The 24,320-nt window shown below is 52.7% G+C and overlaps 1 protein-coding gene across 2 annotated transcripts in view; it reads right to left on the bottom strand.

The window, feature by feature from the left end:
• ca10a (carbonic anhydrase Xa) overlaps window positions 1-24,320 on the bottom strand; it is a 109,672-nt gene that overhangs the window by 45,502 nt on the left and 39,850 nt on the right. For both annotated transcript variants that reach the window (XM_038777960.1, XM_038777961.1), the window contains exon 4: window positions 23,119-23,273. In XM_038777960.1, coding sequence (XP_038633888.1) covers window positions 23,119-23,273 — 155 coding nt within the window. The remainder of the gene's footprint in view (window positions 1-23,118; window positions 23,274-24,320) is intronic.

The raw sequence follows: 24,320 nt of genomic DNA, 5'->3' as shown, positions 1-24,320 counted from the left end.
CCATCATACTCTCTGAATAAAGAATTACACACATCTCCTTGACAACACACAAGGTTCCGGTACCCAGTGGCATTGCGGTTGGTATCACATGAATGTTAATTTTAAAAGGAGACACTCTGAGTTTGAGAACGGTTAAACCTCGGAATGAGAGGATTGTGAAGATTGGAAATGCTTTAATTTGACTGTTACATCCATACTCGGTTGGAATGGTTTCCAAATTGTGCAATTTATTCAGGGTGAAAGGACACCAGTTACTCTGAGGCGGCACTAAAACATTTTAACTTTCCGAACCGACCACTACACCTTGGTGGAGTCCCGCCGTCCGGAGCAGAGGCAGCCCGCTGACCGCCACATCCTGATGCCTGTGATGAATTTGGCCGACGCCCTCTGGAGGCCCGAGCCTGGCAACGTCCCGGCTTCATAAGGGCCTCCTCCTCAGGGCAGAGCATCCTCGGCTTGTGCTGCTGGATATGATGCTCATCATCCTTGTGGGTGCCAGAGGGCCCTGGCATGACTCATGGAGGGGTGAGAGCACCTGGAGGGATTGGCCTGGTTCACAATGTGGCCTATATCCCCATGGTGCTGACCAGAATATTGTGGCCATGGTGTGCTGGGCCGGCCACAAATCCAGCAGGATCTGCTGGGCCAAGGTCTCCATGGTGGCTTCCAGCCTTCCCATGGGAGCATCGAGCTGCTCACATGTCGGACTCCTCCATTGTGCCCTCCACTCTGATGAATGATGATGTTCTGTCCAATGTTACACTGCCTCCCTTTGCATCTCCAACAGTGAGCTGGCAGCCACTCCAGAGGCACATCATCTGACTGGGACTGAGCAGGTGGCTGGTCTCCATCAGCCTCTGAGTGCCTGAGACCTGGGCTGTCCCTGCCTCACACTGCGGCAGGGACGTGTCTGTGAGGTCTTCTCCAGAAAGTGACCACGAGTCTAACCTTGAGCAGCACCCTGCTGAGGTATGTGTCTCTGTGTTGGTGCAGGCAGTGGGTGAGCGCTGTGATGGTTCTTCCTGAGTCTCTCATCCTCAGACGTACCACATGGCTTGTCATAGCCATGTGACTCTGCCACGAGGCACTCTGTCCATTTCTGACCAGTTCACTAAAGCCTGTGACAGAGACACACACTGATGAAGATTGTTATCCTTGGACATGAAACACTGAGGTCTGTTACATATCTTCACCGCAGTTTGTTACTGAGTTTAGCTCACTGGGCTAAATCACTGGCTTTTAAAGCAGACCAAGGCAGGCCAGCAGCACGGTTCAATTCCCGTACCAGCCTCCCCGAACAGGCACCGGAATGTGGCAACTAGGGGCTTTTCACAGTAACTTCATTGAAGCCTACTCGTGACAATAAGCGATTTTCATTTCATGTCATCCATAAAGTTTGAAATGATTTCCTGTGTACACAAGGCTCGATCATTAATATATATCGGAAGGAACAATGACCCCTGGGGAATATCTCTATATACTCCCTCCAGTCTGAAAAACAACTCAATCGTGACCCTCTATTTTCTCTGCAATAGCCACTTTCATCTTAATCCCAGAGAGGTCAAATATAACTTTTCGGTAACACTTTATCAAACACCTTTTGAAAGTGTTATGGGCCAGGGTGTAGAGAACCCCAAAGTGTATCATGGAGTTCACCTGACCCACAACTTTTACTAGATTGTGGTATGGGGAGCACACGGCCCACTCTACAGGTGTGGTACAGCAGAAATGGAAAAGTATTTTTTTAAAGCAAAACAATGTTTATTCCGTGAACTCAAGTTAACCTTTTTAAAACATACAGTGAACATCTTAGCAACCATCAATTCAAATACAACCCCCAAAGACTACAACACTAATTAATGCCTACGCTGTCCTTTTAACATCCAGAATACTTACAAAAAACATAACCTTTAACAGAAGCACGTTAGGTTAAAGTCACGACTCAGAACATTTATAATTCTGAATTCACCAAATGATTCACCAAGAGATAGTCTTTTCATGGCAGAGAGATCAACAGTACTCCTGCTCTGTCTGGCTTCAGCTCCAACACTGAAAACAAAACTATAACACACCCTGCAGCAAACAGCCTAAAACGAAAGTAAAAAGCTGACAGACAGCCCAGCTCCACCCACTCTCTGACATCACTGTTTTCTTAAAACACCCATTTCTTAAAGGTACTCCCACATGACAAACGTCCACATATGAAACATCAACCGCATTACCCTCACCAACCTTCTCCCTTACTTTGCCACAGAAAGGTGGTTAAGATGTTGTAATATTCAAAGGAAGCTTAGAAAACTCACATTAATCCACCTGTATCATTCTATTTCAAACGTTTATACAACTGCATTGTGAGAATCAGTGTGGCAAGAAATTACATTCGATTACAAAGATGTTCTGCTCGGATTGACTCCAGGTAAATATAACTCGTTTGTTCATCTTCATATCATAGCCAGCGTCATCATTCACCCTGCCTCAACTGAGCCAACAGAAATCCTTCACAGCAGTTATTACCGTGCAAATTCTCACTGCTGTCTACACATTCAATTTGCTGGATAGAGGCAAAATAACAACAACTTACACTGACACAACATCAATAATGTGGGAAAAATCCTCAGGAGCTACACAGAAAGGCCGTCAGACACAAATAAACATTGAGCTGAGACGGAGACATTAAGGAAGGTCAGAAAATGGGTTTTAAAGAGGATGGGGAAGGAGGAAGGGGGGGGGGGTGTTGGAGAGGTGCAATCTACTCAGTTTCTATAGCATGCGGCTGCTTGGGATTTGATCCGTTGGGATTGTGTACAATGAAGCTGAATGAGATGAAGTTTTGTCCGTTCTGATCTGATGTATCGGGACAGGAGAGGAAGGAACTGTGTTGGTGCAGTTTGGGTTGGATGGCACTCAATGCTTTGCCGCGGTTAGAATGGAGTTTGTGTTTCGTCAGTAGTGGCTGTTCACAGGCAAGTTACGAATTCAACATGAAAATCCTTTTAATATTAGTGGTGGTGATACTCAGAAGTGACTATGTGGTAATGGTGTGTCACAGTGATGTTCACAGAGTGTAACAGACAGTTCTGGCATTGCTAAAACAGAATAAAAATACGACATGATTTATCAGATAGTACAAGCTCTCTTTATATAGAGCCAAAACATGGACACGTTCTCAACAAAAATAGACTTCATGGGCCAGAGCCCTCAGGAATCCTGGGCTTTGGAGGATGGAAACTGAACTTTCATGTGGTTTTGTGAAAGGGAAATCATGTTTAACCAGTTCTTTGAAGGAGTCACATGTGCTGTGGATGATGGGGAACTGATGGATGTGTTGTAGTTTGGTTTGTAGAAGGCATTTGATAAAGTGGCTCATCAAAGGTTACTGGAGAAAAGAATGCTCATGGTGCAGGGTGATGTACCATCAATGCGACTCAAGACACAATTGGGATCCGAACTGTGGCTTTAATCAGCTAGTTGTTAGCCCGGTGGCCGGCTACAGAGAATGACCGACCGCCGGGAACTCTGGGTACGTATACCCCGCCTCAGAGGTGGGGCCTACTTGCCTCTCGACCAATTGGAGAGCAGTCACATGACTAGTCCCAACCAATCGGACGAGAGGCATATGACTAGCCAGAGCCAATGGGAAGCCAGTGCTCTGCACCAATGGCAGTGCTCATATCCATACCACAACATGAAAATGAAAATGAAAATCGCTTATTGTCACGAGTAGGCTTCAATGAAGTTACTGTGAAAAGCCCCTAGTCGCCACATTCCGGCGCCTGTCCGGGGAGGCTGGTACGGGAATCGAACCGTGCTGCTGGCCTGCTTGGTCTGCTTTAAAAGCCAGCGATTTAGCTCAGTGAGCTAAACCAGCCCCTAACCCACATTCACCCCTTGTGGAGAAAGAAGGGGGGGGGGGGTAAGTGGGAGGGGGGGGGGGGGGTCCGAGGACTGGTGGTATGAGCAGCGAAAATCGATAAGGGTGAGCTGCCCACTGGCTCGTGGCAAAACAATACTACTACTACTAATAACAACAGAATAACACAAAATGTCCAAAAAATGTCCCATGGCCGCATTAGATGGAGACGATCAGCCTGTCGGGTGCCTGTGTTGTTCTGGATGACCTACGCAGTGGAGCTGGTGACGTCGGGCCGATGGTCGTCCTTGCCTCCGTAAGCGTTGGTCGTAGATATGTCTCCGTACCCCGGGCCGGTGGTGGAGACGCTGTAATCAGGGGAGAGGGGGCATGTGCGCTGGGTCGTGGGGGCGCGGGGAGCGCTGGGGGGTGCTGGGGGGAATTGGGGTTGGGGGGGGAGGTGTTGGTGTAGGGGAAGAAGGCCGCACGCCGGCGGGTGCCAGGTCCCGGAGCGAGACCGTATCCTGCCGCCCGTCGGGATACTCCACGTACGCATACAGCGGGTTGGCGTGGAGTAACTGGACTCTCTCAACCAACGGGCCGGACTTGTGCCCCCGCACATGCTTCCGGAGCAAGGTGGGCCCGGGATTGGCCAGCCACGTCGGGAGAGGGGATCCGGAGGACGACTTCCTGGGGAAAACAAGAAGACGTTCATGAGGTGTTTGATTAGTGGTAGTACAGAGGAGAGACCGGATTGAATGCAGGGCGTCGGGAATGACTTCTTGCCAACGGGGAATAGGGAGATCTCTGGACCGTAGGGCCAGCAGGATGGTCTTCCAAATGGTGCCATTCTCCCGTTCGACCTGACCGTTAACTGGTCGTCCTGCTAGAGGCTATGCCCCTGCTGAGCAGGAACTGACGCAGTTCATCACTCATAAAGGAGGACCCCCGGTCGCTATGGATGTACGCGGGGTAACCAACAGGGAGAAGATGGATAGGAGGGCCTTAATGACGGTTGTTGTGGTCATGTCGGGACAGGGAATAGCGAAAGGGAATCGAGAGTATTCGTCAATAACACTCAAGAAATACGTGTTACGGTTGTTGGAGGGGGGGACCCTTGAAGTCTATACTGAGACGTTCAAAGGGGCGGGATGCCTTGATCAGATGCGCTCGTTCGGGGCGGTAAAAGTGCGGTTTGCACTCGGCGCAGACGTGGCAGTCCCTAGTGACAGTCCTGACTTCCTCGACGGAGTAGGGCAGGTTGCGGGTCTTAATAAAATGGTAAAAACGGGTGACCCCTGGATGGCAGAGGTCCGCGTGGAGGGAGCAGAGGCGGTCTATCTGCGCGCTGGCACAGGTACCGCGGGACAGGGCATCGGAAGGCTCGTTGAGCTTCCCAGGGCGATACAAGATATCATAGTTGTACGTGGACAACTCGATCCGCCACCGCAAGATCTTGTCGTTCTTGATCTTGTCCCTCTGTGCATTATCGAACATGAAAGCCACTGACCGTTGGTCTGTGAGGAGGGTAAACCTCCTGCTGGCCAAATAGTGCCTCCAGTATCGTGCAGCTTCGACTATGGCCTGTGCCTCCTTTTCCACCGAGGAATGGCGGATTTCGGAAGCGTGGAGGGTTCGTGAGAAAAAGGCCACGGGTCTGCCCGCTTGGTTCAGGGTGGCCGCCAGAGCTACGTCAGATGCGTCGCTCTCGACCTGGAATGGGAGGGACTTGTCGATAGCATGCATCATGGCCTTTGCGATATCCGCTTTGACGCGGCTAAAGGCATGGCGGGCCTCCATCAACAGGGGAAAGGAGGTGGACTGGATGAGGGGGCGGGCTTTGTCAGTGTAGTTGGGAACCCATTGGGCGTAGTATGAGAAGAAACCCAGGCAGCGTTTGAGGGATTTGAGGAAGTTGGGGAGAGGGAGTTCCATCAGGGGGCGCATGTGTTCAGGGTCGGGGCCTATCACTCCGTTACGCACTACGTAGCCGAGGGTGGCTAGACGGTCGGTGCTAAACACGCACTTATCCTTATTGTAAGTTAAATTAAGGAGGTTTGCGGTTTGGAGGAATTTTCGGAGGTTGATGTCATGGTCCTGCTGGTCGTGGCCGCAGATGGTGACGTTATCGAGATACGGGAAGGTGGCCCGTAAACTGTGCTTGTCGACCATTCGGTCCATCTCCCATTGGAAGACCGAGACTCCATTTGTGACACCGAATGGAACCCTGAGGAAGTGGTAGAGGCGCCCATCAGCCTCGAACGCGGTGTACTTGCGGTCACTCGCACGGATGGGGAGCTGGTGATAAGCGGACTTGAGGTCCACCGTGGAGAAGACTTTGTACTTCACGATCCTGTTAACCAGGTCGGAAATACGGGGGAGAGGATACGCGTCCAGCTGCGTAAACCTGTTGATGGTCTGACTGTAATCAATGACCATCCGGTTTTTCTCCCCAGTCCGAACTACCAGCACTTGGGCTCGCCAGGGACTGTTGCTGGCCTCGATAACTCCTTCCTTAAGGAGCCTCTGGACCTTGGACCCGATGAAGGTCCGGTCCTGGGCACTGTATCGTCTGCTTCGAGTGGCGACAGGTTTACAACCTGGGGTGAGATTAGCAAACAAGGAAAGGGGGGTCCACTTTGAGGGACGCGAGGCTGCAAACAGTAAGAGGAGGAATAGGGCCGCCGAATTGAAAGGTCAAGCTTTGCAGGTTGCACTGGAAGTCCAGGCCCAAGAGTGCCGGAGCGCATAGGCGGGGGAGAATGAGGAGTTTGAAATTTTTGAAAACCCTCCCCTGGACTGTGAAGTCCGCTATGCAGCACCCGGTGATTTGGACGGAATGCCAATTCAATTTTATGTTTACTGGGTGGATGGGGAGCGCGCAGCGTCTAACCGTGACGGGGTGGATGAAACTTTCCGTGCTCCCGGAGTCCAGCAGGCACCTTGTTTTGTGTCCGTTGAGCTGCACCGTCGTTGTAGTCTTGGCGAGCGAGCGTGGTTGCGACTGGTCGAGCTTGATGGAAGCCAGTCGTGGTGAGAGTTCCAGAACCTCTTCGGTGGCAGAGTAGTCGCTTGCAGGGCCTTCCGAGTTGGCCCAAGATGGCGGCGCCCAGGACCCGCACGTGGAGTCGGGGTCCCAAGATGGCGGCGCCCAGGACTCGCACGTGGAGCCGGGGTCCTAAGATGGTGGCGCCCATGGCCCGCACATGGCGTCCGGGCCCAAGATGGCGGCGCCTGTGGGAGCCCCGTGGCGGCTGGGGGCAGTGTCAGCAGCGTCTGCGGGCCGGTCGGGCAGCTGGGGGCGCGGGTCAGGAGGACCGTGGGGCCGTTGCGGGAGCCGGGAGGCGGGTCTGAGAGGTTGGTGCGCGGCGTGGGGCACTGGGGGGGGGCCCGGGGGGGGGGGGGGGGGGGCGATCCGCAGTCGCTGCGGGGGACAGCAGTGACCGACTTGGTCTGGCAGACCACCGCGTAGTGGCCCTTCATCCCGCTGCTCTTACACAGAGCTGAGCGGGCCGGGCAGCGCGGGCGGGGGTGCTTGGAGAGGCCACAGAAATAGCAACGGGACCCCGCTAGTTTATCGGAGCGACCCACAGCGCAGGCCTGGGGGGGGTCGGGGTCCACGGAGGATGGGGGTGGCGCGTGCCATGAAGTCCAGGGGGTTGCTGCGCGGCCGGGGGCGTATGCGCGGGCGTTCAGGTCAGCAACCTCCAGGGAGGTTGCAAGAGTCCGTGCCTCAGCTAGGCTGAGGTTCTGCTCCAGCAATCGTTGGCGGATAGAAGGGGACTGCATGCCAGCAACGTAAGCGTCTCTGATTAGAAGTTCCATGTGCTCCGTCGCCGAAACTTGGAGACATGCGCACGTTCTCCCTAGAGCTGCGAGGGCCTGGTAAAACTCGTCAAGGGACTCACCAGGAAACTGTTATCTAGCCGTCAGGAGATGCCGTGTGTAAGCTTCGTTGACCGGCCGGAGAAAGTGTCCTTTGAGAATCTCCATGGCCGCATCAAAGTCGCCTTCGTCTTCGATCATTGCGTAGACCGATGTGCCCACGCATGAGTGGAGGATGTGGAGTTTCTGCTCCTTGGTGGGCTTGCCGGCTGCAGTTGTCAGGTAACTGTTTGCAGACGCATTTGCAGCCTGCGGGCTGGTACGGAGGCAGTCAGGCTTTATGCGAAGCTCCATTCCAAAATTCTAGCTGATTAAGTTGATGTACCATCAAGTCGACTCAAGACACATTTAGGATCCGAACTGTGGCTTTAATCAGCTAGTTGTTAGCCCGGTGGTCGACTACAGAGAATGACCGACCGCCGGGAACTCTGGGTACTTATACCCCGCCTCGGAGGTGGGGCCTACTTGCCTCTCGACCAATTGGAGAGCAGTCACATGTCTAGTCCCAACCAATCAGACGAGAGGCACATGACCAGCCAGAGCCAATGGGAAGCCAGTGCTCTGCACCAATGGCAGTGCTCATATCCATACCACCACACAGGGGGTGACATATTGGCATGGATAGTGATTGGCTGGCTAACAGGAAGCAGAGAGTAGGCATGAATGAGTCTTTTTCAGGTTGGCAGGATGTAACAAGTGGTGTATCACAGTCAACGCTGGAACCTCAACTATTTATAATTTACAGAAATTACTTGGATGTAAGCACGGAAGGTATTTTTGCTGACACATCGAGAGAGGAGCACTCACAGCGAGAGGGGGGTAACGGGGTCACTCACAGCGAGAGGGGGTAACGGGGTCACTCACAGTGAGAGAGGGGTAACGGGGTCACTCACAGTGAGGGAAGGGCAACGGGGTCACTCACAGAGAGAGAGGGATAACGGGGTCACTCACAGAGAGAGAGGGGCAACGGGGTCACTTACAGAGAGAGAGGGATAACGGGGTCATTCACAGTGAGGGAGGGGTAACGGGGTCACTCACAGTGAGAGAGGGGTAACAGAGTCACTCACAGTGAGAGAGGGGCAACGGGGTCACTCACAGTGAGGGAGGGGTAACGGGGTCACTCACAGTGAGAGAGGGGTAACGGGGTCACTCACAGTGAGAGAGGGGCAACGGGGTCACTCACAGTGAGGGAGGGGCAACGGGGTCACTCACAGTGAGAGAGGGGTAATGGGGTCACTCACAGAGAGAGTGGGGCAACGGGGTCACTCACAGTGAGAGAGGGGCAACGGGGTCACTCACAGTGAGGGAGGGGTAACGGGGTCACTCACAGAGAGAGGGGGGTAACGGGGTCACTCACAGAGAGAGAGGGGGTAACGGGGTCACTCACAGTGAGAGAGGGGTAACAGGGTCACTCACAGTGAGAGAGGGGCAACGGGGTCACTCACAGTGAGGGAGGGGTAACGGGGTCACTCACAGTGAGAGAGGGGTAACGGGGTCACTCACAGTGAGAGAGGGGCAACGGGGTCACTCACAGTGAGGGAGGGGCAACGGGGTCACTCACAGTGAGAGAGGGGTAATGGGGTCACTCACAGAGAGAGAGGGGCAACGGGGTCACTCAGTGAGGGAGGGGCAACGGGGTCACTCACAGTGAGGGAGGGGTAACGGGGTCACTCACAGTGAGAGAGGGGTAACGGGGTCACTCACAGTATGAGAGGGGCAACGGGGTCACAGTGTGAGGGGGCAACGGGGTCACTCACAGTGAGGGAGGGGTAACGGGGTCACTCACAGAGAGAGGGGGGTAACGGGGTCACTCACAGAGAGAGAGGGGGTAACGGGGTCACTCACAGTGAGAGAGGGGTAACAGGGTCACTCACAGTGAGAGAGGGGCAACGGGGTCACTCACAGTGAGGGAGGGGTAACGGGGTCACTCACAGTGAGAGAGGGGTAACGGGGTCACTCACAGTGAGAGAGGGGCAACGGGGTCACTCACAGTGAGGGAGGGGCAACGGGGTCACTCACAGTGAGAGAGGGGTAATGGGGTCACTCACAGAGAGAGAGGGGCAACGGGGTCACTCAGTGAGGGAGGGGCAACGGGGTCACTCACAGTGAGGGAGGGGTAACGGGGTCACTCACAGTGAGAGAGGGGTAACGGGGTCACTCACAGTATGAGAGGGGCAACGGGGTCACAGTGTGAGGGGGTAACGGGGTCACTCACAGTGAGAGAGGGGCAACAGGGCCACTCACAGTGAGAGAGGGGGTAACGGGGTCACTCACAGTGTGAGAGGTGTAACGGGGTCACTCACAGTGAGGGAGGGGTAACGGGGTCACTCACAGTGAGAGAGGGGGTAACGGGGTCACTCACAGTGAGGGGGGGCAACGGAGTCACTCACAGTGAGGGAGGGGGTAACGGGGTCACTCACAGAGAGAGAGGGGGTAACGGGGTCACTCACAGTAAGGGAGGGGCAACGGAGTCACTTATAGAGAGAGAGGGGTAACGGGATCACTCACAGTGAGAGAGGGGTAACGGGGTCACTCACAGTGAGAGAGGGTGTAACGGGGTCACTCACAGAGAGAGGGGGGGTAACGGGGTCACTCACAGTGAGGGAGGGGCAACAGAGTCACTTATAGAGAGAGAGGGGTAACGGGGTCACTCTCAGTGAGGGAGGGGCAACGGAGTCACTCACAGTGAGAGAGGGGCAACGGAGTCACTCACAGTGAGAGGGGGGTAACGGGGTCACTCACAGTGAGAGAGGGGGTAACGGGGTCACTCACAGTGTGAGAGGTGTAACGGGGTCACTCACAGTGAGAGAGGGGCAACGGAGTCACTCACAGTGAGAGAAGGGCAACGGAGTCACTCACAGTGAGAGGGGGGTAACGGGGTCACTCACAGTGAGAGAGGGGGCAACGGGGTCACTCACAGTGAGAGAGGGGGTAACGGGGTCACTCACAGTGTGAGAGGTGTAACGGGGTCACTCACAGTGAGAGAGGGGCAACGGAGTCACTCACAGTGAGAGAGGGGCAACGGAGTCACTCACAGTGAGGGAGGGGTAACGGGGTCACTCACAGTGAGAGAGGGGGCAACGGAGTCACTCACAGTGAGAGAGGGGGTAACGGGGTCACTCACAGTGTGAGAGGGGGTAACCGGGTCACTCACAGTGAGGGAGGGGCTAACGGGGTCACTCACAGTGAGAGAGGGGGTAACGGGGTCACTCACAGTGTGAGAGGGGCAACGGGGTCACAGTGAGAGAGGGGGTAACGGGGTCACTCACAGTGAGAGAGGGGCAACAGTGTCACTCACAGTGAGAGAGGGGGTAACGGGGTCACTCACAGTGTGAGAGGTGTAACGGGGTCACTCACAGTGAGGGAGGGGTAACGGGGTCACTCACAGTGAGAGAGGTGTAACGGGGTCACTCACAGTGAGAGAAAGGGTAATGGGGTCACTCACAGTGAGAGAGGGGGCAACGGAGTCACTCACAGTGAGGGAGGGGTAACGGGGTCACTCACAGTGAGAGAGGGGTAACGGGGTCACTCACCGTGAGACAGGGGGCAACGGGGTCACTCACAGAGAGAGAGGGGTAACGGGGTCACTCACAGAGAGAGAGGGGTAACGGGGTCACTCACAGTGAGAGAGGGGTAATGGGGTCACTCACCGTGAGGGAGGGGCAATGGGATCACACACAGTGAGAGAGGGGGTAATGGGATCGCTCACAGTGAGAGAGGGGTAACGGGGTCACTCACAGTGAGAGAGGGGTAACGGGGTCACTCACAGTGAGAGAGGGGTAACGGGGTCACTCACAGTGAGGGAGGGGTAATTTCATGAACTGATGAATCCAGCATTGAACTTTTTGCTTTTCCAGGGGAGCGGTTCAGTGGGAATGGGAAAGGAGGGCAGTCGGATGATATGGGATTGTATTTCCTCGGTGTGTAGAGCAGATCCTGGGTTCCAAGCTCCTTCCCACTGGACCAAGACTTTTCTCCATTGAGCCCATGTGGTAGCTGGTGTGCAGCTGACGCCACACCTTAAAATAATTCACAGCCACTTTCAATCCCTTACAATGAATTTGGGTTTTGGAATCTTGGCACCTGTCCTTCCTCTCTTCTTAAATCATCCTCCACTCCGAGGGACTGCTTCAGACGGTGGGCACTTGTGGGAAATCCCGGCATATAGGGGAATGGGACTGACTGAAATACACCACAGAGGGCCAACATGGACTCGATGGGCTGAATGGACTGCTCCTTGCCAACAATTACTCCATGACTCTCGATTTCCCCAACCCTCAACCCCCAAGATCATTTGATCACTCAAAGCCTTTCCCCTCAATCTCTGTTTGCAGCCAACTCCAATCCTGCTCTTTGACCTCGTTCCTTCTGATTTAAACAGTGACCTCCTGACTCTTACTCTTAGCCAGGTTATAAGCTTCGATCGAATACTGCAAACAAGCTCTTCCGAATGATCTACAAGTGTCGTTTCTGCACTTTATACTTTCTACCTCTGATTAGATATCGGAATTGTTTTTGAATCTTTCTTGCCAGGAGCTGGGTTTGAACATCGGCTTAAATCATAAAGTCTGCCAGAAAGGAAATGAGGAGGTGTTTTTATATTCAGTGAGTGTCTGGAAAGCGCTGCCTGACAGGATGGAGAAAACAGATTTCATTGTAACTTTCAAAAGAATATTGAAGAAATATTCGAACAGGAGAAAAACGGGGGCTCCAGGGAAAGTTAGAGTGAAAGCCAAGAGAGGGGGAGAGATGGGAGCAAGGGAAAGGGCGGAAAATAGAGGGGGAGAGATGGGAGCAAGGGGAAAGGGCGGGAAAGAGAGAGGGAGAGATGGGTAGAAGGGAAAAGAGAGAGAGAAGGGGTCATGGGGGGGAGGGATATAATCTTAATGACCCAGCTGTTTTTTTCCTGTTCATCTATTGCGTATCCATCAGGGATTTGGAGACTGTAATTTTGGAAAGAGGATTCTGCCTGAAGACTGACTCGATTGTTTAGTGGATTGAGCATCAGCTGAGATTAGAATGTGTGGATATAAATAATCTACCCAGCCAGCAATATCCTAATGCTGACTTTACACTGAAATCCGTACAAACTATTTCACAACTAAAAGAGAGAAAGGAAATTCTATGTCTGTCGGCTTGGAATCGGAATGGATGTTGTGTTTGAGAAAGGTTCTAATATTTAATATCGTACGTATAGGTGGAGAGCTCTATCCTCCACCTCAGAATCTTGTCGTTCTTTATTTTGCCCCGTTGTGCGTTATCGAACATAAAGGCGACCGACCGTTGGTCGGTGATGAGGGTGAACCTCCTACCGGCTAGGTAGTGCCTCCAGTGTCGCACGGCCTCCACTATGGCTTGTGCCTCCTTCTCGACTGCAGAGTGTCGAATTTCCGAGGCGGTGAGGGTTCGGGAGAAGAACGCTACTGGTCTGCCCGCTTGGTTGAGGGTAGCAGCCAGGGCGACGTCTGATGCATCGCTTTCTATTTGGAAGGGAATGGCTTCGTCCACCGCGTGCATGGCGGCCTTGATGATGCCGGCCTTGATACGGCCGAAAGCCGACTGGGCCTCATCCGTCAGGGGAAAAACCGTGGTCTTAATGAGTGGCCGGGCTTTGTCCGCATATCTGGGGACCCACTGGGCGTAATAGGAGAAAAGCCCCAAGCACCGTTTGAGTGCTACGGGGGAGGGGGAGTTCCTTAAGGGGATGCATGCGGTCGGGGTCCGGGCCTAGGACCCCGTTCTCCACGACGTAGCCGAGGATGGCGAGCCGGGTTGTGTGGAACACGCATTTCTCTTTGTTGTACGTGAGGTTGAGGGCCCGGGCAGTCTGGAGGAACTTCCTCAGGTTTGCGTCATGGTCCTGCTGGTCATGGCCGCAGATGGTGACGTTGTCCAAGTACGGGAAGGTCGCCCGTAAGCCGTACTGGTCCACCATTTGATCCATCACCCTCTGGAAAATGGAGACTCCGTTTGTAACACCAAAGGGGACCCTGAGGAAGTGAAACAGCCGACCGGCTGCTTCAAAAGCCGTGTAGGGGCGGTCCTCTGAGCGGATAGGGAGTTGATGATAGGCCGATTTGAGGTCAACCGTGGAGAATACCCGATACTGGCCGATTTGAGTCACCATTTCTGCTATGCGGGGAAGTGGGTAAGCATCGAGTTGTGTAAAACGGTTTATGGTCTGGCTATAATCCACTACCATGCGTTGCTTTTCCCTGGAGCGGACTACCAATACTTGAGCCCTCCAAGGGCTGTTGCTGGCCTCTATGACCCCCTCTTTTAGTAGCCGCTGAACCTCTGACTTGATAAAAGTCAAGTCTTGGGTACTGTACCGGCGACTCTTGGTGGCGATGGGCTTACAGTCGGGAGTGAGGTTCGCGAAGAGGCGGGGTGGCGCAACTTTGAGTGTCGCCAGGCTGCAGACTGTGAGTGGGGGCAGGGATCCGCCGAACTTCAGTGTCAGACTCCATTGGCTGCACTGAAAGTCCAGACCGAGCAGCAGGGGGGCGCAGAGTTGAGGAAAGATATAAAGTTTAAAACGGGAGTATTTAGCGCCTTGAATTGCGAGGTCAGCGACACAATACCCCGTGATTTGGACCGAATGGGACCCTGAGGCGAGGGAGATAGTTTGGGAGGCGGGGTGGGTGCGCAGGGAGCAGCGTCTTACCGTGTCTGGATGGATAAATCTCTCCGTGCTCTCGGAGTCGAATAGGCAGAGAGTGTCGTGGCCGTTGATTCGCACCCGCATCATCGAGTTACGCAGGTGTTTCGACCGCGATTGATCGAGCGTGATCGCTGCTAGTTGTGGGTAGTCAGAGTCCTCGGTTAAGTCGGACTCACAAAATGGCCGCCTGGAGTCACAAAATGGCCGCCACCGTCGGTCGCACGTGTCGGGATTCGAAGATAGCCACCGCCAAGATGGCCGCTCCCATGACTCGCACGAGGTCGATGACGCGTTGGAAGTGGGCGTGTCCGGCAGCCGTGCGGCTGCGTTGCAGGGCCTGTGAGACCGGGAGCTTGATTTCTGGGTCTGGTGAGGATTTTGTTTGTGGCCTTTGGGGCCAGCCAGGCAGACCTTAGCGAAGTGCCCTTTCTTCCCGCAGTCGTTGCTGATCGCGGAGCGGGCCGGGCAACGTTGCCGTGGGTGCTGGCCTCGCCCACAGAAATAGCATGGGGGACCCCCGGAGTGAGCGGATCACCGCGCGGCGCAGGCCTGTAGCGTGGCCGAGTCTGGAGGGAATCGAGAGGGGTTTGCAAGGTCCGCGGAGTATGTACGGAGGTTACGGTGGGCCGTTTCTAGAGAAGAGGCAAACGTTACCGTGCCTTGGAGATCCTTTGCCCCGTCTTCTAGGAGCCGCTGCCGGATGTACGAGGACCTGATACCGGACACGAAGGCATCGCGAATATGTAAGTTCATTGGGGTTTCTGCCATCACTGCTTTATGATTGCAGTTCCTCGCGAGCGCAGTGAGTCTCTCCACGTACTCGTCCAGAGTTTCCCCGGAACACTGGCTGCAGGTTGAGAGCAAATGTCTGGCGTGTAACTCATTAATCGGCTTCACAAAGCGTTTCGTCAGTATCTCGATCGCAGCTTCGTAATTTGCAGTGTTCTCGATCGCGGAGGAGAGTCGGTGGCCCACCCGGGCATGTAGTAAACGCAGCTAGCGAGCGCCGTCCACATCAGTCGCTGAGGAGTCAATATAGTCCTCAAAACACCGCAGCCAATATTTAAACATTTCCGGGGTTTCCGGAGACCGAGCGTCCAGGTTGAGTTTCTCCGGCTTTAGAGCGTTTGATGTGTCAGATGATAAAAATTGAGATACCCTCAATCACAACACAGGAGAGAAGATAGATGATTCAAAGGCTTTAATCATCTGAGAACTGTACAGCAGCCGTGAAGTGTGCTCATCACATGTTGCCTGAGTGAGCCTTAACTTATATACCGTTTCCAGGGGGCGGAGCCAGAGGCAGAGTCCCCCAGGGTTCCAAGCCCGGTCTTAAAGGGCCAATGTATTAAAGGTAAGGTACCATTATATCAGCTACTGATAACATTCATCACATTGGGTTAACATTATGGAAAGCAAAATAAATCTGTAACTTATCAGTATCAGTTATTACAGAAAATAGCTAAATTACCATAATAAAATGGGGTTTTGCTCCAAGACAGCCTTCGTCTCAGAGTTTATACAGTATAGTTTAAACCTGATGTGTCTCTCTGTTGGTCCACTAGATGTCACCTGATGTAAAAGGGCTTGAATCTTAATAGAGTCATAGATAGAAGATAGGAGCAGGAGGAGGCCTTTTGGCCCTTCGAGCTGCTTCGCCATTTATCACGATCATGGCTGATCATCCAACTCAATAGCCTAATCCTGCTTTCTCCCCCTAGCCTTTGATCCCATTCTCCCCAAGTGCTATATCCAGCCGCCTCTTGAATATATTCAAAGTTTTAGCATCAACTACTTCCTGTGGTAATGAATTCCACAGGCTCACCACTCTTTGGGTGAAGAAATGTCTCCTTATCTATGTCCAAAATGATTTACCCTGAATCCTCAGGCTGTGACCCCTGTTTCTGGACACACCCATCATTGCTAACATCTTCCCTGCATCTACCCTGTCTAGTCATGTTAGAATTTTATAAGTCTCTATGAGATCCCCCCTCATTCTTCTGAACTCCAGCGAGAACAATCCCAACCTCGTTAATCTCTCCTCATATGACAGCCCCGCCATCCCAGGAATCAGTCTGGTAAACCTTTGCTGCCCTCCCTCGAGAGCAACAACATCCTTCCTCAGAGAAGACCAAAACTACACACAATACTCCAGGTGTGGCCTCACCAAGGCCCTGTACAATTGCAGCAACAAATCCCTGCTTCTATACTCGAAACCTCTCGCAATGAAGGCCAACATACCATTAGCCTTCTTTACCGCCTGCTGCACCTGCATGCTTACCTTCAGCGAATGGTGCACAAGGACACCCAGGTCCCACAGCACACTATCCTCTCCCAATTTACAACCATTCAGGTAGTAATCTGCCTTCCTGTTTTTGCTTCCAAAATGAATAACCTCACACTTATCCAAATTATACTGCATCTGCCGTTGGTTTGCCCGCTTGCCCAACCTGTCCAGATCTTGCTGTAGGATCCCTGCATCCTCGTCACAATTCACCCTCCCACCTAATTTGGTATCATCTGTAAACTTTGAGATGTTACATTTTGTTCCCTCATCCAAATCATTAATATATATTGTGAATAGCTGGGGTACCCCACTGGTTACTGCCTGCCAATTTGAAAATAACCCATTAATCCCTACTCTTTGTTTCCTCTCTGCCAACCAGTTTTCTATCCACCTCAATACATTTCCCCCAATCTCATACACTTTAATTTTGCACAATAATCTCTTATGAGGGACTTTGTCAAACACCTTCTGAAAGTCCAAATATACCACATCGACTGGCTCCCCCTTGTCGACTGTACTGGTTACTCTTCAAAGAACTCCAACAGATTTGTCAAGCATGATTTTCCCTTCATAAATCCATACTGACTGACTGATCCTGCCGCTGCTTTCTAAATGTTCCGCTATAAAGTCCTTGATAATGGATTCCAGCATTTTCTCCACTACTGATGTTCAGCTGACTGGTCTATAATTCCCTGCTTTCTCTCTACCTCCCTTTTTGAATATCGGAGTGACGTGAGCTACCCTCCAATCTGCAGGAACAATTCCAGAGTCTATAGAATCCTGGAAGATGACCACCAATACATCCGCTATTTCCACAGCCACCTCCGTAAACCCTCTGGGATGCAGATTCTCAGGCCCGGGGGATATATTCGCCTTCAGTTCTCCGCCCCCTGGAAATTGAGTATGCCGCGTGGAGTATCCACCGCCTCAGGCCATTGCTCCGTTGCCGACCGGCCGAATTCCCGATGGCGTGGGTTACATGTGCTCACACTGTCCGGGAATCTCGCGTGTCAGAGTCAGGGGAGGGGCGATTGGCGGGCAGGGTGGGGACTTCATTCAGGACTGGGGGCAGTGTGGGCGGGTGGTCAAGGGCGCGGGAGGCACCGATGCTGGGCACTATTTTGGCGGTCCAAGTCCGCGGGCTGAGTCCGCCATGGAGCACGGCACGGCAGCTGCAGACCGCCGCCGTGCGCATGCGTGGCCTCTGACCCGGAAGTTCTGGGGGCCGTGTCAGCAGCTGGAGCTGCGAGCTCCATGCCGGCTCCCTACCTGCCCCCAGCAAAACCGGGAATCTGTAGCCTTTTGACACCAGTTTTCCTGATGGCGTGGGGACTTAGTCCGAAAATCAGAGAATCCAGCCCCACATGCCCAAGCCCAGGGACCTACAGAATACCAGCACAGGCTGAAGCAATGGGGTTCCAGCTCTCACTGCTCGTTTCCCGCCGGGGAGCTCCTGCCCACTTATTGGGGGACTTCATATTCCACAAACCCCACGGGAGATCCAATGGCGATCCCCCCGTGTACTTCGTGGCCACCATAAAATCCCTCCCCCCGCAAGTCCATTTCTCCTCCGGTATTCCCACCATGAGAAAGCCCCTTTTGCTGCTTGGCGATTGATCTGAGATCCGTTGGGGTTGGAACGGGATCTGGAAGAGTGAACCGTAGTAAAGCCCTTAATTTCTGGAGGAGGTGTCGAAGAGTTCACGGCGCCGATTCCTCTTCAGTGTCCACATCAGTCAGCGCACTAGCTTCATCTGCTTCCATCTCGGAGTCCGTGTCCCCGTTATCCGGAGGGATGGGCACTGGGTTGCCTTTGAGCTGTCGGCCGGTACTGGCGGTGGCCACCCCCATGGCCAGTAACGAGGATCAACCGCGGGCAGGCGTTCTGCTCCTGAGGTGGTCCAGGTGTTTCTTTACCATCTGACCCTGGACCTTCACCTTGTGCGACTCTGGTCCTGTTTCTCCATTATGATCCCAGGGGCCCAGCTGGGATCATCTCTGACGTTCCTCACATCGGGTGGCACGGTAGCACATGTGGCTAGCACTATGGCTTCACAGCGCCTGGGTCCCAGGTTCCATTCCCCGCTGGGTCACTGTCTGTGCGGAGTCTGCACGTTCTCCCTGTGTCTGCGTGGGTTTCCTCCGGGTGCTCCGGTTTCTTCCCACAGTCCAAAGACGTGCAGGTTAGGTGGATTGGACATGCTAAATTGCCCTTAGTGTCCAAAAAGGTTAGGAGGGGCTATTGGGTTATGGGGATAGGGTGGAAGTGAGGCTTAAGTTGGTTGGTGCAGACTCGATGGGCCGAATGGCCTCCTTCTGCACTGTATATTCTGTGTATATGTATCTATGTAAACCCGATCGCCTGTTTCCAATGTTCTTTCTGTTAATGTAGAATGGGAATTTATGTTCTGGTTCTTTTGGGACTCCCCCGGCAGGTTTGGGAATAGTTGGCTGAGCCTCGTACTAAGCTGTCGTCCTGTTAACAGTTCTGATGAGGCAATTCCTGATGCCGTGTGAGGATTTGTCCAATAGTCAAATAAGAATCTTGCCAATTTGGTCTCTGTGGATGTCGCAGATTGTTATTCGTGTTAGTTTTAAAAGTCTGCACAGCCCATTTGGCGACAGGCAATGTTCAGCTGGATGCCATTGGATAGCATGAGGGTTTGGAACTCACTGCTGACTGTAGCTTGGGAGGTGGTGGAGCCCATGTGGTGGATCTCCAACCATTTGGGTTGTGCATCCACCAGGATCGAAAACATGGAACCCATCAAAGGCCCGGCCCACTCCATCTCGCACCCATGGCCTGCCTGGCCTCTGCAATAGGCGTAGGGAGGCCGAAAAAGGGAGTTTCTGATTCTCATGGCAAAGGTCAAATTGTCTCTCAACTGCGTGATGTTTGAGTTGAGGCCAGGCCACCAGGTCAAGCCCACGGCACAAATTTTCATTTTCAATACCCAGTGTGGCCATTGTGCAGTTTGTTTAGTATCGGCTACCGCCCTGAGTGAGAAACAAATACTCGGGACCCTCAGAAAATCATACTGTCCTCATCGAGCTTGTCTTTCTGAGTCAGATAGGGTTTCATTTCCTCTGAGGGTTTTCCTCAGACTCCATCCTTCAAGGTTCAGGTGTTTCAATTTAGACATTGTTGGATCTTTTAACAGGCACTGGCTAAGTCTCCAAAAACGTTGGGGTCATTATGACCTCTTCCAATGCCGGTAAAGGAGCCGGGCTTGTGGGCAACGGGAGGTGGCTCAATGAATCAGCGTTACCTATCCACATTCCCGGGCAGAGGGGGCTTTCAATGAAACACACAGCGCTGCAATGCGAGCCCCCGGCCAATGGGGAGGATGGGGGACATACGGAGAGGTGACTGTGGTTTGGAAGCACCAATCAGAGCTTGGTGCTTCTGAATTTGCTGATAGGCTCAAGGAATGCGAATGAGCCTATCAGCAGGCAATACTGAACAACATCGGGCTGTGATTGGTGGGCAATCCTTAAGAGTGGGAAACAGTTTGATAGACGTCGAGAGGTGGTGGAGATGTCGAGCAGCTCAGACAATCTCTGGAATTAGTGTGAGGTCTGGGTCACTGTCTGTGTGGAGTCTGCACGTCCTCCCCCTGTGTGCGTGGGTTTCCTCCGGGTGCTCCGGTTTCCTCCCACAGTCCAAAGATGTGCGGGTTAGGTGGATTGGCCATGCTAAATTGTCCGTAGTGTCCTAATAAAAGTAAGGTTAAGGGGGGGGGTTGTTGGGTTATGGGTATAGGGTGGATACGTGGGTTTGAGTAGGGTGATCATGGCTCGGCACAACATTGAGGGCCGAAGGGCCTGTTCTGTGCTGTACTGTTCTATGTTCTATGTTTCTGAACTTTGATTGAGTGATGCAGCACTCATTTCTGACCTTCGGCCCGGCCGCCTGAGGCAAAAGTGAGGTCCCCAACCTAACTTCAGTGTGAGAGCCTGTGAAGCCTTCAGTAAGGCTTCGACCTCTAGGCAAGGCTGAGGATGGCAGGCGGGCAACTAACCAACCCACCAATCAACCACCAACCCACCAACCACTAACCAACCAACCCACCAATCAACCACCAACCCAACAACCACTAACCAACCAACCCACCAATCAACCACCAACCCACCAACCACTAACCAACCAACCCACCAATCAACCACCAACCCAACAACCACTAACCAACCAACCCACCAATCAACCACCAACCCACCAACCACTAACCAACCAACCCACCAATCAACCACCAACCAACCAACCCACCAATCAACCACCAGCCAACCCACCAATCAACCCACCAATCAACCACCAACCAACCAACCCACCAATCAACCACCAACCAACCAACCCACCAATCAACCCACCAATCAACCACCAACCCACCAACCACTAACCAACCAACCACTAACCAACCAACCCACCAATCAACCACCAACCAACCAACCCACCAATCAACCCACCAATCAACCACCAACCCACCAACCCACCAACCACTAACCAACCACCAACCAACCGCTAACCAACCAACCCACCAATCAACCACCAAATACTAACCAACCAACCACCACCCAACCACCAAACCAACCACCCACCCACCCAGTGGATCACTGTCTGTGCGGAGTCTGCGCGTTCTCCCCGTGTGTGCGTGGGTTTCCTCCGGGTGCTCCGGTTTCCTCCCACAGTCCAAAGATGTGCGGGTTAGGTGGATTGGCCGTGCTAAATTGCCCTTAGTGTCCAAAATTGCCCTTAGTGTTGGGTGGGGTTACTGGGTTCTGGGGATAGGGTGGAGGTGTTGACCTTGGATAGGGGGTAGGGTGCTCTTTCCAAGAGCCGGTGCAGACTCGATGGGCCGAATGGCCTCCTTCTGCACTGTAAATTCTATGTAATCTATGTAATCTATGTGTGCGTGGGTTTCCTCCGGGTGCTCCGGTTTCCTCCCACAGTCCAAAGATGTTCAGGTTAGGTGGATTGGCCATGCTAAATTGCCCTTAGGTTAGACGGGGTTGCTGGGTTATGGGGATAGGGTGGAGATGTGGGCTTAAATAGAGTGCTCTTTCCAAGAGCCGGTGCAGACTCGATGGGCCAAATGGCCTCCTTCTATGAAACCTGTACTTGGCAAACCTTTACAGAGTCGTTCCCAATGCTGGGGCGGAACTCTCGACATCTTCAGTCGTGTTTCTGCATGGTGGTGCTTCCTTGATGATCTTCACCTTGGTTATAATCTGCTCAATCATAGAATTCTCCTTCAATCTCTCCGTGGCCTTGCCCCTTGCTATCTCTGTGATCTCCTCCATACCCCAGAACCTTCCCAGATCTCTGCACTCCCCCAATTCATTAGTGGCTGTGGCTGGGCCCTTCGCTGTGGAAATCACTCCCTAAACCCCTCTCGAAGACGCTTGTTAAAACTAACATCTTTGACTAATTTTCACCTGTCCCATCACCACATTTTGCCATTCAGTTTCAAGCTATCATTTGAGAACATTTCTGCGCAGTAATTTTGGATTGCTACATAAATGCTACGTAAATGCAAGTTGTTGTTGGCTTGGTTGATCTGTGGCAGGCAGCGCGATTGGACATAAAAACAGAAAATGCTGGAAAAGCCCAACATGTGGCAGCGTCTGCGGAGACAGAAACAGAGTTAAAGTTTCGAGGACGTGTGACTCTTCTGGGTTTCTCATCCAGTGCTAAGGACCCTTGCTGCTAAATACTCACTCACGCCAGCTGGAGCGTGCAGCTGTGTGTGTGAACCTCTGTTAAAGACATCAGCAACTATCACCCCCCCCCCCCGCCCCTGCATCTCCCACCCCCATCCACCAACCCTTCCAAACCCCCCCCCCCCCCCCACACACCTGCAAAATACTTTGTCAGCTGAGTGTCCGTGTGTACCAGTCCGTGTTGCTTCTTGGGCAGGTGTTTCTGACGCCCATTCCCGAGAATTGAACGTAGGATCCAGGCTGATATTCCTGGTGCAGCGCTGAGGGAACGCCGCACTGCCCCAGGTGCCGTTTTTCAGATGTGACATTGAATTGCAGCCCCGCCTGCCCTCCTCGCCGGTGACCAGAAAAGATTCCGTGGCTGGGAGAGCAGGAGTTTTCCTTGTTCCCCCTGACCTTCTAACCAACGTCACTGAAGCAGATCACCCAGTGAGGAGTCTCGTTGCTATCCGTGGGAGCTTCCTGTGCGTAAATTGGCTCCTGCATTCCCCACTTCACAATACTGACCACACTGAGTGTAACGTGCTTGGGGGAAATGTAACGTGTGGAAAGGCACAACGGAAATGCCAGCCGATCTTAAATTGCCACTTGTCAAATTCATACAGTTGGAACGATTGATTTGAACTCCACTGACTAATCCCCTGGCCCCCCAGCAGGGAACCCAGGAAAAGTTAGAAGATCAAGAATATGAAAGGGTAAATCAATGATCTTTACCTGCATTCGGGTGATGTAGATTGGCTTATTCATTATAATCCAGGTGACAGTTTCGTGACAAGGTGGGATAGTCATTGATCCCTCGTATGTTATGAAGCTGGGGGTTTCTGGGTATAGCCCTTCGATGTTTAGTAATTGCAGTAAATATGCATCATCTAGAAAATAAAGACAAACAATATCAAGTGATCCAAAACCTTGAGTTATCCAATGCTGGACCAATCTGTTATAAATCTGTACAATTCCAAATCAAATGTTGTGCTGAATCAGATAAAATACTTCCCCATCCAAGTGTTGAATTAGGGATGGAATTTTTCCATGAATAATTAGAGATGCTAATTGCGAAATAAATTGTTAATTAGGCATCTGTTTTCACTGCCTTACAACAGATCACCATCACTCACAGCACCAAAGTATGGTATCCATAGTAACGCTATTCCCACGATGGCTCTGGGTGATAACAGCTCCAGCTAGAGCAGGAACTGGCGAGTGAGTGTCCTTGACTCAATCCTTGGGTAAGGGGTGAGGGAGTATAAGGGGAAACAAGGGCGTTTGTGTCCGTTCAGGGGATGTGGGCGCCGCTGGCTTTACCAGCATTTTTGCCCATTCATAATCGCTGAGCCATTTCCGAGGGGCATTTAAGAGTCAACCACATCGCTGTGGGTCTGGAGTCACATGTAGGCCAGACTGGGTAAGGACAGCAGATTTCCTTCCCCAAAGGACATTAGTGACCCATATGGGTTTTTGTGACAATCGACAATGGTTTCAAGGACATTATTCGATTTTTTAAACTCCGGATTTTTATGGAATTCACATTTCGCTTTCTGCCATAGTGGGATTTGAACCCTGGATCTCGGGATTATTGGTCCAATGACAATAACACTCTGCCACCACCACCATGGTGGGGATGGGGATAGAGAGGGGAAGGGGTTTGCAAGGAGTGAGGGACAGGAGGGGTTGAGGAGGATGAGCAGGGAGGGGTGGTGAATGGAAGGGGGCAAGGAGGGGAGGCAAGTGGGCAGGGAAGGGGACGAGTGGGGAGACAGCGAAGGGGGCAAGTGGGGGGGGGGGAGGGGGCAGGGGTGGGATGTGTGAGGGGGGGAGTGGGACACAGGGAGGAGTTGGGTGATGGAGAGCAGGAATTCCCAGGAGAGGGTTCAGCACCTTCAGCAAAGGAGCAGAGCAGAGTAGAGAAAATCAGGAGG

This window comes from Scyliorhinus canicula, chromosome 18, assembly GCF_902713615.1.
Source record: "Scyliorhinus canicula chromosome 18, sScyCan1.1, whole genome shotgun sequence".
NCBI classification, from domain to species: domain Eukaryota; kingdom Metazoa; phylum Chordata; class Chondrichthyes; order Carcharhiniformes; family Scyliorhinidae; genus Scyliorhinus; species Scyliorhinus canicula.
This window is presented reverse-complemented; position numbering and strand designations above follow the sequence as displayed.